This window comes from Primulina eburnea, chromosome 4 (assembly GCF_022965805.1).
Source record: "Primulina eburnea isolate SZY01 chromosome 4, ASM2296580v1, whole genome shotgun sequence".
Taxonomy (NCBI): domain Eukaryota; kingdom Viridiplantae; phylum Streptophyta; class Magnoliopsida; order Lamiales; family Gesneriaceae; genus Primulina; species Primulina eburnea.
Genome location: NC_133104.1, coordinates 986,070 through 999,824, shown reverse-complemented (window position 1 = coordinate 999,824; position 13,755 = coordinate 986,070). Strand labels below are relative to the sequence as shown.

Sequence of the window (13,755 nt, the reverse complement as noted above, 5' to 3'; positions counted from 1 at the left end):
CATAATCCGTGAATTAATACTCTCAAATCCGTGAATTAATATTTGAAATGTTTAATTTATATGTTTTTAATTTATGCAAACGTGATTTTGTCCCTTATGCTGCACTCATTTATTTCAAATTTATTACACAAATTTAATTGTAAATAAATTACACTAGGAAAACAAGTTGAAATAATTTTAAATCATAAAAAATTAAAAATATTATTATTTATTTTAACTAATAATAATTTAAATTGTATAAGAATAAAGATAGATAAGTGGACTGTGATACCCACAAACAATGAATATTGATGTTAAAATGAACGTAAGCGAACATATGTGTTAATATAATGTGTGTGATATATGGACCCAGACTTCTTTTAGGAGTTGTTGGGTGTTATAACACCCACTAATATGAATGTCTTTATAACACTTGTATTTTAACTTAAATATAAATATATTAATGTTATTAATTATTATTATTTTTATTATTCTATTGAATTGTAATTTTATTAATATATGCATATCTTGAAAGACGAAATTTTAGTAATAATAATATAGATAAAAAAATTGTATAATTTATCAATTTATATATATTTGTATTAATTAATAAATTGTTATTTTTATAAAATAGTATGATACTTATTTATTATCATATAATTGATAAAATATTCTCGAAAGAAAATACATTTTTAATTGAATTTAATAATAATGATTGGAATTAAAAATAATTTAATTTTATTTAATTCAGAATAAATAAAGTCGTTTATATTATAATAATAATTTATGTATCAATTTACTAATTTATGAATAATCTCGTATTTGAATCGTCTACCAATTCAGTGTTTTTATACTAGTTATGCATCAATCTGTTAACCTCACTTTCTCAGTACTGTCTAGCTCCGCCGACGCCCAATCTTCTTCTCTGCACGAAGGGGCTCCCTCGGTTTTTCTCTGAATCTTTCGTAGCTACTCGTGATTCCGCGCGAGAAAGACTGGTGCTCTACTTGGTAAATCCATTGTTTATTGCGCAGGAATGTTTCGAGTAGTAGGGTTCAGGGTTTTTAAGAATCGAAGATTGTAATTTCTCTGCAATGTTCTTGATTTTGATGTTTCTAGCGGGTTTTGTTTGCCATTTTTGCGGACAACTGCTCAATTTCTCTAGTCTTCCAGTTCGGCAGTTGTATTATCTGATTTATGATTCTTGGCTTAAGGTTTTATGCTTAGGGTTTCCGTGAATCGAAGATTCTAATTTCTCTGCAATGTTCTTGCTAGGATTTTGATGCTTCTAGCGGTTTTTTTTGCGGTTTTTGCGGACAACTGCTCAATTTCTCTCGTCCTCCAGTTCGGCTGTTGTATTTTCTGATTTATGATTCTGGGCTTAAGGTTTTATGCTTTTGTGATGTCACCTACTGCGATGTGCTTCTAGCTACGGCTATAATCCTTTTTTAAAAAAATACTTTTTTACTTGTTTTTGACATCCAGATTTTCATTACATCAGTCCTTCACTCATTTTTGGTTGGTGCCAATAGTTTGCATTTTCATTTCATATTGTTGTTCATGTCAATTATTTTATTCTTATTTACTGAGCACCAAATGTTGCTTTAATTCTACTTTTTTGGTTACTAACAACTCAGAATTATGCATGAGGAGGAACTCATAGAACACGGGTTAAACTTTAAATCCTTTTCAAGTATTGCAGCCAATCCCTCTGCCTAAGTGATAACATCATAGTGTTGAGAAACTATGAAGAAAATAGATAATCCACTAGTTTACTTGGATGTATCCATCGATGGAGGACCCGAGGAAAAAATTGTTATTGAGGTGATTCCTTTACCATAAGACCTTCAATAACCTTGTATCTTTGTATATCATCTTGCCTGTTTCTTATTTATTCGTTCTACTTTTTGATGGAATGCAGTTGTTTGCTAATGTTGTGCCCAAGACAGCAGAAAATTTTCGGGCACTTTGCACTGGTATGGTATATTGCTGATGTGCACTGTCAACATTAAAGCTCTCTCTACTTTTTGCTTGGACGATAGCATTAGCAATACCTTTAGAGAAATGATCTTACAAATTTATGTATCGCAGTACCGCCGGTGTCTTGATGCATACTGATACTTGAATGTCAATAGTATTCTTCACCAAGCATATATTTCTGCATACCCAAGTTGGAAGTTGAAAGAAAAGCAATAACTAATTCCTCTACTATCTCTGGTCTTTGATTCAAAAGAGTGGGACATATCTGAAATACACTAAGTGGATATTTGGGGTTTATATTTTGAATTTTATTATATCTATTTTGAAGTAACATACTGTAAGTGAAAAGAAATTGTTATGCTGTTTTATAAGCAATGCCCACAAGTAGCTATGTTACATATTTAATACAGTCAAAACTAAATTGCACATGAATTTTTGTTTCATTTGCAATAAAATGACAACTATGTGAAATATAATTTCACAATATAAGTTATTTTATTTGTTTGTAACATGTTTGCGGTTGAAAATTAATATATGATTAGAATCATTGCACAACATATCAATTCTCCATCAGTCAGTACTTCACAGAGATTTGTCTTCCTGGAAATCTCTGGGAAAATGGTGAGTAAGAATAAAAATGAAGTGTTGCTTTAAAAGTAGTAAGGCACAATATAACTTTTGATCATCTAAGATTGTTAGATTCACTCACATTCACATACTTGAATGATATAGTTAGTAGTTAATGATTAACCTTTAGGGCGTAGTTTTCATGGGAGTAGAAATGTGGTTTCTCTTTATTCACTCTCATATCTTCTCTTTCTATGTTGAGATTTGATTGGAGTAGACATTATAGGGTTCACTGAAAGTTTTTTGATTGGTCAATCATACTTATGTCATGCAGGTGAGAAAGGGATTGGAGTCTCAACAGGGAAACCTCTGCACTATAAGGGTTCCACATTTCATAGGATAATTAGAGGATTCATGACACAAGTATGGTCTCGATGTTCTATAGAGCACAATTATTTGCGGAAGAGCATATTCTTGTTTCTTTGTTATCTGCTGTCTTTTCGTTAGTTTTCATGGATGCATATTATTTTTGTTATGCTTTCACAGTAGTTAGCTCGGATTCATATTTGCTAACGTATCTGAGTGTTTGAGAGGATTTGTAATGTTCTTCCCTATCTCTTTTCTTGTCATGTCTGATTCTTTTATTTAGACCTAAAAGGACCCTGGACCCTTAAGATTGACTCATGCATTTATTGTCCTGTCTATTTGTTACTCTGTTTGATTTGCAAATAGTTTTCATTTCTCGAATTTCTGTTTTTCATAGTAGCTGCAACATATTGCAACTTGGGCAGCAAGCACAAGTATTTCATGATTCATTTGTTCCCGAGGTTGCGTGTGTGGCAGGGACAGAGATCTATAGTAACTGAATCGATCTTATCAAAAATATATACATGATTATATTTTGATCCGAGATGTGTAAAGTTACTCACAATACGTATTTTCTATAATAATTTTTGGATCAATTGGACAAACAAAATAACGGTGTGGAATTTTAGCTATGTCATAGTAGATAATTCGACTTAAGCGCGGCTGGGCTAGTCTGATGAGATGACAAAGAATGAGATGACGATGAATGAGATAATAAATTGAAAGATAATGATAACATATTTATTTTTTATAAGGTTCTTTTTCTAAGCATTTCTCAAGTCTTCATGTAATGTGCAATTCTTGTCAGTGCCGGAAATTTATAGAAAGTATGCTGGTGATGTTTTGTTTCAAAATTCCTCTTTCTCCGTCTTGTCGAAAGGACATAATCGGCTAGAAAGAAAATTATTTCTATTTTTTTGCTGTTATCTTGAATATTTTTCAGAATGGTGACTGGGGGAAAACTCGTGCACACTTACCTTTTCTGTGATTGAATGCTTTTAGCTTTACAAGGTATGTTGATAGTATTTGGAATTGTTAATCTGTTTTTTACTTTTTTTAGGGTGGGGATTTTTCCCAAGGAAATGGTACGTTTTTCTTCTTAGTTCAGTTTCTTGTACTTTGAGACAGATGCTTGGTAGTTAGTATAACTTTCTTCTTCATTCCTAGACTTGTAAGGCCCAACCTTTTAGTGGTTTGCAGGCACTGGTGGAGAAAGCATTTATGGAGGGAAATTCGCAGGTGATTTTTTTGTATGCTTGAGCTTATGTAGTTGTCTCATTCTTTAATGATGATTTACATATTTATTCTTTGCTTGCAGATGAAAACTTTAAGTTGGATCATAGCGAGCCTGGCTTTCTGTCCATGGCTAATAGTGGACCAAACACAAATGGATCTCAATTCTTTATAATATTTAAACGCCAACCTCATCTGGATGGGTATGTGATTATATGCTTAGTTAGTCAAATATGTTAAAGTGATGATTTCCATCATCCTTATTTTGGTCTCGGGGTATGCAAAATCGGATGTGATTGCAAAACTGATTTGTGATTGTTTCCTTATATGTTGCAGGAAACATGTTGTTTTTGGAAAGGTTGTGAGAGGAATGGAAATTGTTAAGAAAGTTGAGCAGATAGGAACGACTGATGGAAAACCATCTGGGTTTGTAAAAATCGTGGATTGTGGTGAGAGCCGTGAGACATCTGGGACTGAGAAGCGAAATTTAGTTGGGTCAAAAAAGGTTGAAGTAAAGAAAGGTATCTGTTCGATTTTGAGTTAGGTGGTTGACTTTTAGATTCTTAGCATTTTTTTTGTTTTTTAAATGTTAGCTTGTGACACAATGTAGGAAAAGGTAATCAAAAAGCATCGCCTAAAGATCTTAAAAGAAAGAGAAGGCGGCAATACTCCTCATCCGATTCTTCGGATACAGACTCAGATTCCTCTTCATCAGAGACAGATTCCTCTTCTGACACTGATTCTGAGTCTGACACTTACTCTTCTAGTTCATCCAGTGATAGGAGACGGAGGAAGAAGAGGAAGTTGACAACAAGGGAAAGACACCAACGTGGGAAAAAAAGGAGAATAGCTCAACGCAATGGAAGATCAAAACGGAAGTCCAAAAGGTTTTTTTGGCTTAGTTTTATCCTAATTTTATCGGGCCAAGCATGAGAATAATGTTTGCCCCTGATCTTTTATAATATGACGAACTAATTTTAATTCCTGGATATAATGCCAAGGATGTGACTAATTCAAAAAGTGGTTAAAAAAAGGATAGTGGAACTGTTCTACTGTTTCATCTCCTTCAAAATCTTGGATTCAAATCTTTGAGGCACAATTTATCTACCATTAATATTGCCGATCTAGTTCTCATTGATACGTGTCCTATCAAATTCATTCAGGAATGTGGAAAGCTCTAGTCATACTGATAGTAACAGCAGTGGTAGTAGTAGCACGAGCAGTAGCAAAAGTGCCAGCTCTGATGCAAAAAATAGGACTAGGGGCAAATCTTCAGATAAAACCAAGATGTTGAGCAAAGAAGGGGAGAAGCCAGCAGGTCAAAGTCTTGGTATTCTTGTTGCTGCTGTGAATAAATGATTTCAATGTTTCAAATATCTCAATTAGGGAACAAAACAAATTTAGTTTTGTATTACTATATGTAGTATCTGTTTTTTTACGATGTGACTACATATTTGAAGTTAAAGAGTAAAATTCAGCTTCTTTGGATTTACAGTGAAGATAAATGATGTGAAACAAAAGCACACAAGGGATACATCAACTGATGAAGAGGGACAGTTTTCTCTGAAGAATAATAATCTTTTGAATAACGGACATGGGGCAGATCTCAACAAGAGTGAAATTTCCCTAGAAATTCACAAAACTGATGGGTCAGTAAGATTCAGGTAAAATTTCCCTAGAAATTCACAAAACTGATGGGTCAGTAAGATTCAGGTAGCTTATCAACGCATGCTTTCGCAGCTATTCATAATTCACTGAGTTTTACAATGTTCAACACCAAAATTTCGAAAATGATTATATTATTGTTGACCTTCTGGGATGTTGATCGCAACTATTTTTTATTTTTTAAATGATTCTTAGTCCTCATGGAAGGCAAAGATTTAATACTCATGGCTCTCCGAGCAGAAGTCCTAGACTCCAAAATAATGATGAATTTCCTAGAGCTTCTGACCAGCAAGTTGAGAAAAATCCTTCAAGGAGTCCTGTAGAACGTCCTTCAAACAAAGGACCACAACCTTCTGCATCTGGTCAAGGTCGAAATTTTTCTAGAAGCCGCTCTCCAGGTGGAACTCAGAAGCGCATTAAAAAAGGGCGGGGATTTACTGAACGGTACTCCTTTGTGAGAAAATATCGTACACCATCTCCAGAATATAGATCTTATAGTTATGGTGGAAGAAACACTCGAAGGTACCATGACAGGTAATTTTCTGACGCCTAACGAAAATTTGGATTTGCGATGTTACATTTACACCCTCTGCTTGGCATGTTGTGCAATATTTGTAGATTTAAATGTTATCTAGATGAACTCTATTGTTGGCCACTAATTATGGATTAAAGCAATTGTGAACCTGCCTGTTCATCTCTGTTCCTATTTACACGCTTAAATGTAATTCGGTCTCACGATTTCTAGTTCCGTTTTTTGGAATTGTGACGATTTTTCAGATATTCAGAGCGCTCACCACCAAGAAATTACAGGAGTCCACCCAGAAGGCGGAGGAGCCCACCCAGGTTTGACAATCCCTCCCTTTTCGCTCACAACACCCTTTCCCCATTTTGGCAAATTTTGGTCTTCCTGAAATGTTACTATATACCAAGGTAGGCATTCATTTTTAATGTCATTCATATTAGATATGAAAGGAGGAGCCGGAGCAGGTCTATTTCTCGAAGCCCTGTCCCCTACCGTGGTCGTGACAGGAACCATAATAGAAACCCTGTTCGCAGTCCCAGTCCTGCAGATAGGCGCCCTGTAATCAGTGACAAATTAAAGTCCCGTCTTGGCCCAACAAGGAATAATGAACCCACACGTGCCAGGGGAAGGTCTCCTTCAGGCTCCAGGAGCCGTAGTTCATCTCAATCTAGATCTTCTGGTGCAGCTGCTCCTAGAAACCGTCCAGTGAAGCCGTCATCCCCTTCACTCAGCCCCGGTGGACGAAGGGGTTTAGTATCATATGACGATTTAAGTCCACCGGAGGCCTTAAATTAGCGATTGGGGATGCTTGGACAAATTATCCTAGACTTTGATACTTGGTTTGTGTTGTGATATTGATACACTTGGTTATCATTCGTCTCTGAGAATCCTATTTGAGATTTTGTTTGCATTGTTCTAGATATTATTAGTTTGCTGGCCTGTTTATTTTGTGACTGATGTAGGAGATTTCTAATAATATAATTATAAACTAATTAATACTACAATTTTATAGTTTTATAAACATGACAGAATTATATGAACATAAAAAGGATTATTGAATTAATATTATTATTATAAATTGAATTAAAAAAATAATACTATTTAATACAAATTAGTAATAAAGCAGACTCCAAAAAAATTAATTTGTAAAAATCATCTCATCCAAAATGTTTATGAATTTAATTATTCTAATAATATTTTATTTTTTATGAGCGCGCATCGAATTAAAATATGCACGATATTTTAATAAGATTAATATGTTTTACAAAAAAACAGATGAACCAAATGTTTTGTTTATGATTTATTGTATTTTCTTTATACAAAATGTTGATGTTTTTAATTTTTAATAATTTGTGCAAAAAATCAATCGAAAGATAGAATTTCTCAAGGCTATGCTATTTTTTAAAATATGATTTTGAGGTTGTTACGTTAAAATAATGAAAACTATTTAATAGGCAAGGCTATATAAAAATAAAACTATTCAAAAGCAAGCCCAATGGTTTGGCCAAGAACTATTACCGTCTCTACAAGCTACAGACGCCCACACAAATTTAGTGCGCAGTGGATTCGTGAGTAGTCGTGGCACTCTGTGCCACTTTTTCCACAAGAAACGAAGAGTTTTTCGCTTATAAATTAGTTGGGAATGCTTCACATTTTGGAAGTAATCTCAAAGATCGAACCTTTTTACTTCTGGGTACTTTCTATTTGGTGATTTAATGGCATCTTCAATGCTCCATGGAGCTCAAAATCCGGTTCTAAGAACAAGGATTACTCCTCCCAAGAAGGAAGCCATAATTTCTCCCAAGTCCAGTGTTTCAGTCTCCAGGTCAGTTTCACAGCCCAGATTCATACAACACAAGAAAGAGGCCTTTTGGTTTTATAGGTTTCTGTCAATTGTGTATGACCATATTATAAACCCTGGTCATTGGACTGAGGACATGAGGGATGAGGCCTTAGAGCCAGCTGATTTGAGTGATAGAAACTTGGTTGTGGTTGATGTTGGTGGAGGCACGGGTTTCACTACTTTGGGAATAGTTAAGTTTGTGGATGCCAAGAATGTTACAATTCTCGATCAGTCTCCCCACCAGCTTAACAAGGCTAAAGAGAAGGAGCCTTTGAGGGAATGTAGGATAATGGAGGGTGATGCCGAGGATCTACCTTTCGAAACGGATTACGCCGATAGATATGTGTCTGCGGGGAGGTAATTCTTGAATGCTGTTATGCATTAAGTTTTTGTTTGATTGCCTAAAGCTTGATTTCAATAATATCTCTCTTTTAGTTCTTGAACTGAGATGTTACCTTTTGGAGATTGTGCAAATTGTTAGTTTGATTATGTCTCATATTTCAACTGCTTTGGTTAGTGATTTTTTAACGTAGAAGCATTTGGGAACATCGAAATGTTAGCATTACTTGATTGTTATGAACTTCAACTGCTTTCTTTGTCCCTCATAGAGTGAATTTGTACACGAAAAGTTCTCTTCTCCTCAGGTCAAAGCAAGAGTTAAGAGGATTGAATTTTAGCCACTTGATAGTATGAGACTTAATTATATCAAGACTGTATAATCATTTACAAGAGTTGGAATTGTTTGAAGCCAATACTTTCAAAACGGCAAATTTTGTACATAGATAGGAACAATCATTAAATTTTTCATAATAGTGGTATGAATGTTGTTGCTGTTGGTGGAGGCTCGGGAATGGTCAACGTTGTGGAAGTAAGAATGTTACAATTCTTTGGACCTGTCACCTCAACAGCTTGCCAAGGCTAAAGACAAGGAGCCTATGAGGGAATGTAGTGGAATATTGTTTTGTGGTTATTGATTGGTTTAGTTATTACACAAGTTTTGTTTGATTGCCTAAAATTTTGTTTGAAACATGTGTTGATTTTTATTTTTGTACAGAGATGTTGCATATGGACGTTCTTGTGCTATTTTAATTATGTTACTAACATTTCAACTGATCTGGTCAGTGTCTTTTGATGCAGAAGCATTTTTGTGAACTATTAAATGTTATCTTGTGTGATTATTGATTTTAACTGCTTTCCTGGTTCCTCCTTCTATGAATTTGTAAATGAAAAGTTAGTGGACATGTCAAGGCAAAAGTCGAGGGGAATGGACTTGTTGAATTCGAGCAACTTATGGATATTCTGACACTTTGTTATGAGAAAATGTGGAAATATTAGCATACAGTTACAACTATTTTAAGCAAATAGTTTTTCAACTAGAAATTTTTCATCGTGATTGTGCATCTTTCCATATCTTACTGGAAATATTAGCATACAGTTACAACTATCTTACTGAAGTTCAATGATTTTGTGCATCTTTCCAGTATTGAGTACTGGCCAGACCCGCAACGTGGGATCAAGGAAGCCTACAGAGTTCTGAAACTTGGGGGAAAGGCATGTCTAATTGGGCCTGTGCATCCAACATTTTGGTTATCTCGCTTCTTTGCAGATGTGTGGATGCTCTTCCCAAAGGAGGAAGAGTACATTGAATGGTTTGAAAAGGCAGGATTCAAGGATGTTAAACTGAAGAGAATTGGTCCAAAATGGTATCGTGGGGTTCGCAGACATGGGCTGATCATGGGATGTTCCGTTACGGCTGTAAAACCTGCATCTGGAGACTCACCTTTGCAGGTAATTTTCTTGTATCCTTCTATATATCGCACTCTTAATTTTACTCTTCTTGACAATCAACTTCAGAGTGTAGACTATTTTTTCTTTAGTTCTTTTCCGTCGATGGTCATCTGACATTTTCGCTTTAGTCGAATGTCTTAGTTACTTGTTGAATAACGTTTATACACATTACAATGGCAGCTTGGTCCCAAGGCAGAAGACATCTCAAAACCAGTAAATCCATTCATGTTTCTCGTACGGTTCCTTGTTGGTGCTATCGCGGCTACGTATTATGTACTGGTGCCGATTTACATGTGGCTCAAAGATCAAATTATTCCAAAAGGCCAGCCTATATAGATGCGTACCCAAGCCGGTTCGTTTCTTCTTCGTGTCGGGTCTTTTCATCTTATAGTCTTCTGCCATCTCTTCAAAAAAATAAACCCGTTTCAGTTCTGCTAATGGGGGTCTTAGTGTAAATTATGTTGTCTTGTTTGAGGACTAGTAGACTAGGTTGTTTCATGTTTTTAACGGGAAGATGGAAGTTGTCATGTAATAAAATGTCAAGAAATATAATTTCATTTTCCCAACTTTCCTACCAGGTTCTTGGTGTGCATTTCTTGTGGTTTTTATCTGGAAGAAATATTTTTATATATTTTTTATTAATCATATGTGTAATACCAATAAAAATTTATATGATTATGAAAAATTTATGTAAAATTAAAAGAATTACTTTTCATTAATTAAAAATATTAACATAATTTTTTTTTTCGATTTTTGTCTGACATCCACTGTATACTAATGATATTAGTTTTGACGTTTATATATTATTTATTAGACCTTCAGAATTTACTCAATAATGATAGTGACTCATCATCCACGCACTCTGTACTTGCGTGTATATATTTTGAATTAAATTTTTTATTTTACTATTTATTATTAAGATTAAAGTAACGGTAAATTTAAGAAAAATGCCTCTGTCAAAATTTCAATTAAGATTCAGTATATAGATATATTTTTTTAGGAATCAGTACCTGAAAAATATATACTTTTAGTTTTAACCCTTATAAGACCAAATTTACATTTTTACCTTTTATTATTTAAATAAATATATTATTTTATTCACAACCATTACATATGTCTTTTCCATTTAAAATATAATTTTTAAAAAATATTGTTTCTCAATTATCATAGAATAAAAGTAAATACTTATTTTGATATACAAAGTACCTATTATGGAGTTTCAGATACTTGATTTCGCTATTTGAATACTTCAAATATATAAGAAAATACTATATTTTCGAGCATTGACCATAAATTAAGTCATTGTTGGTCTTTTCATGAAAAATACATTAGGATGACTTATTCATGTCATTTTATTTTTTTTATAAGAAACATATGTCATCACTCATCATGAAATAAGATTAAATATTTATTTTGACCTACAAAATACCTATTTTGGAGTTCCAAATGCTTGATTTGACTCTAGAAATACTCCAAATGTGTAATAAAGCACTGGATCTTCGAGCTATCACAATAAATTCAATAATTGTTGGTATTTTAATTGGAAATCCATTAAGATGACTTATTCATGTCATCTAATTTTTGAAAAAAACACAGTTTCTCACTCATTGTTGAATTAGAAAAAAGTACTTATTTTGATTGATAAAATACATATTTTGGGGTTCCAAATATTTGATTTGGCTATTTGAATACTTCACATGTGTAATAAAATACTTAAGTTTCAAGTAATATTAAGTTACTTTTGATGGTGTCATTTGTGAAGTTAAAATGTGATACTTAAATCGGTACAAAGAGTATCTAATTAGAGTCTATAAATAAATGATTTTACCCAATAAATACTCATATCCAATTATTTGAGGATGCCAAAATATAATTTGAAGTTAATATTAAGTGACATCGATGATGAAATTCGTGAAGTAAAAATGTTAAATTAATACAAATAATACATAATTCGAGTCCACAAATACTTGATTTTACCTTCTAAATACTCAAATTCGATTGAGTATGTCAAAATATATAGTTCGAAGATAATATTGAATGTTTATTGATGATGAGATTTGTGAATAAAAAACGTGCTATCTAAATTAATACAAATAGTAGCTAATTTGATTTCACATATACTTGATTTACTCTTTTAAGACTCAATTTTGATTATTTTTTGATATAAAAAAATATAGTTTCAAGTAATATTGAGTTACTTGATTTTGTAAATGAGATACTCATAATATGTATTAAAATACTGGATATTCGAATAAAAAAACGCAAGTTCACCAAATGTTGGTATTTTTATGAAGATACATTTGGATGACGTATTCATCTCATTTAATATTTTTTTTAAAAAAAACAAAACAAATTCTCGACTAAACATTGAGAAGTATCTAATTTGAATTTGCAAATACTTGATTTCGTAAATGAGATACTCACAATATATATTAAAATACTGGATATTCGAATAGACAACGTAAGTTCACCAAGTATTGATATTTTTTTCTATGGAATAAGCATTTGTATGACATATTCATCTCATTAATATTTTTTTTGTAAAAGAAAAAACAAATTCCCAACTAAGCATGTAAATTTAAAGTACTTATTTTATTTGAGAAGTACCTAATTTGAGATTGCAAATATTTGATTTGGTACATGAGATACTCATAATATGTAATAGAATACTGGATATTCGAATATGCAACGTAAGCTGACCAAGTGTTTATTTTTCCTTGAAAGATGCATTTAGATGACATATTCATCTCATTTAATATTTTTTTTCTAAAAAAAATAAAAAAAATTCCCAGCTAAGTATTTAAATTTTAAAATACTTATTTTTATTTGAGAAGTATCTAATTTGAGTTTGTAAATAATTGATATCTTGAATGAGATACTTTCAATCTGTATTAACATACTGGATATTCGAATAGGTAATGTAAATTAACCAAGTGTTGTTCTTTTCATGGAAGATGCATTGATACGAAGAGTATCTAAATTGGTGAAGTTAAAAATATGATAGCTAAATTGGTACAAAGAGTATCTAATGCGAGTTCGCAAGTACTTGATTTTACTCTCTAAATACTTATATCCAACTATTTTGGGATGTCAAAATATATAATTTGAAGCTAATATTGTGTGGTCTTTGATGATAACATTCGTTAAGTAAAAATGTGATACCTAAATTAATACGAATAATACCTAATACGAGTCCACAAATACTTGATTTTACTATTAGATACTCAAATTCGATTATTTGATGATGTCAAAATATATAATTTGAATTCAATATTAAGTGATCTTTGATTATCAGATCCGTGAAATAAAAATGTGATACATAAATTGTTAAAAGTATTACATAATTAGATTCAACTGATAATTGATTTTATCATTTAAAAACTCAAATTTGATAATAAGTATAATGAAAGAATATTGATACATATAATGAATGATTACCAATAAATATTATGAATGAATACTAATGTGGATGATATCAAATGAAGTATTGTCTTGTCATTTAATGATTACCAACAAATATTATGAATGAATATTAATGATATTATAAATTAATACTCATAAGTATAAAGAAAAAAAATACTAATAAGTATAATGAATAATTACCAAAAAGTATTACGTCAAATAAGAATAATTTTCAAATAAGTCATTCAATGAATATCAAAAGTATTGTCAATTAATATTGATGAGTATTTTATAAATAATTAATTCAAAAAACGATAAATATGCTTAAAATGCAAACTTCAAACTCATTTACGAACTATGTTCATAATGCATATCTCAATTAGTCCATGATGAATAATGAACTATGTTT

At 32.2% G+C, this 13,755-nt stretch overlaps 2 protein-coding genes across 7 annotated transcripts; both read left to right on the top strand.

The window, feature by feature from the left end:
• The first annotated feature begins 827 nt into the window (after positions 1-827).
• On the top strand, positions 828-7,317 carry LOC140830446 (uncharacterized). Of its 6 annotated transcripts, none has more exons than XM_073193756.1 (14): positions 828-989; positions 1,682-1,803; positions 1,901-1,955; positions 2,861-2,949; positions 3,953-3,977; positions 4,093-4,131; positions 4,211-4,328; positions 4,462-4,646; positions 4,736-5,012; positions 5,289-5,455; positions 5,621-5,789; positions 5,986-6,324; positions 6,568-6,633; positions 6,754-7,317. In XM_073193756.1, exons 2-14 carry the CDS (start codon positions 1,726-1,728, stop codon positions 7,106-7,108), a joined length of 1,962 nt encoding a protein of 653 aa, XP_073049857.1. In that variant the 5' UTR covers positions 828-989; positions 1,682-1,725; the 3' UTR covers positions 7,109-7,317. The 6 variants fall into 6 exon arrangements, with proteins under 6 accessions (XP_073049857.1, XP_073049854.1, XP_073049853.1 ...); XM_073193753.1 differs by having other exon boundaries at positions 1,674-1,803; XM_073193752.1 differs by having other exon boundaries at positions 832-989; positions 1,643-1,803.
• Positions 7,318-7,812: 495 nt separating this feature from the next.
• LOC140830445 (2-methyl-6-phytyl-1,4-hydroquinone methyltransferase, chloroplastic-like) lies at positions 7,813-10,510 on the top strand. The gene is made up of 3 exons (XM_073193751.1): positions 7,813-8,513; positions 9,638-9,944; positions 10,125-10,510. The coding sequence occupies exons 1-3, from the start codon at positions 8,029-8,031 to the stop codon at positions 10,278-10,280; spliced, it is 948 nt and encodes a 315-aa protein (XP_073049852.1). The 5' UTR covers positions 7,813-8,028; the 3' UTR covers positions 10,281-10,510.
• Positions 10,511-13,755: the final 3,245 nt, after the last annotated feature.

What these genes read in the sequence shown, in the direction of transcription:
- LOC140830446 (XM_073193756.1), top strand. Translation starts at nt 1,726, where the DNA reads ATGAAGAAAATAGATAATCCACTAGTTTACTTGGATGTATCCATCGAT. An exon ending in TTATGGAGGGAAATTCGCAG is followed by an intron (nt 4,132 to 4,210) that starts GTGATTTTTTTG and finishes CTTTGCTTGCAG; the next exon opens with ATGAAAACTTTAAGTTGGAT. An exon ending in AAAGGTTGAAGTAAAGAAAG is followed by an intron (nt 4,647 to 4,735) that starts GTATCTGTTCGA and finishes GACACAATGTAG; the next exon opens with GAAAAGGTAATCAAAAAGCA.
- LOC140830445 (XM_073193751.1), top strand. Translation starts at nt 8,029, where the DNA reads ATGGCATCTTCAATGCTCCATGGAGCTCAAAATCCGGTTCTAAGAACA. An exon ending in AGATATGTGTCTGCGGGGAG is followed by an intron (nt 8,514 to 9,637) that starts GTAATTCTTGAA and finishes GCATCTTTCCAG; the next exon opens with TATTGAGTACTGGCCAGACC. An exon ending in CTGGAGACTCACCTTTGCAG is followed by an intron (nt 9,945 to 10,124) that starts GTAATTTTCTTG and finishes TTACAATGGCAG; the next exon opens with CTTGGTCCCAAGGCAGAAGA.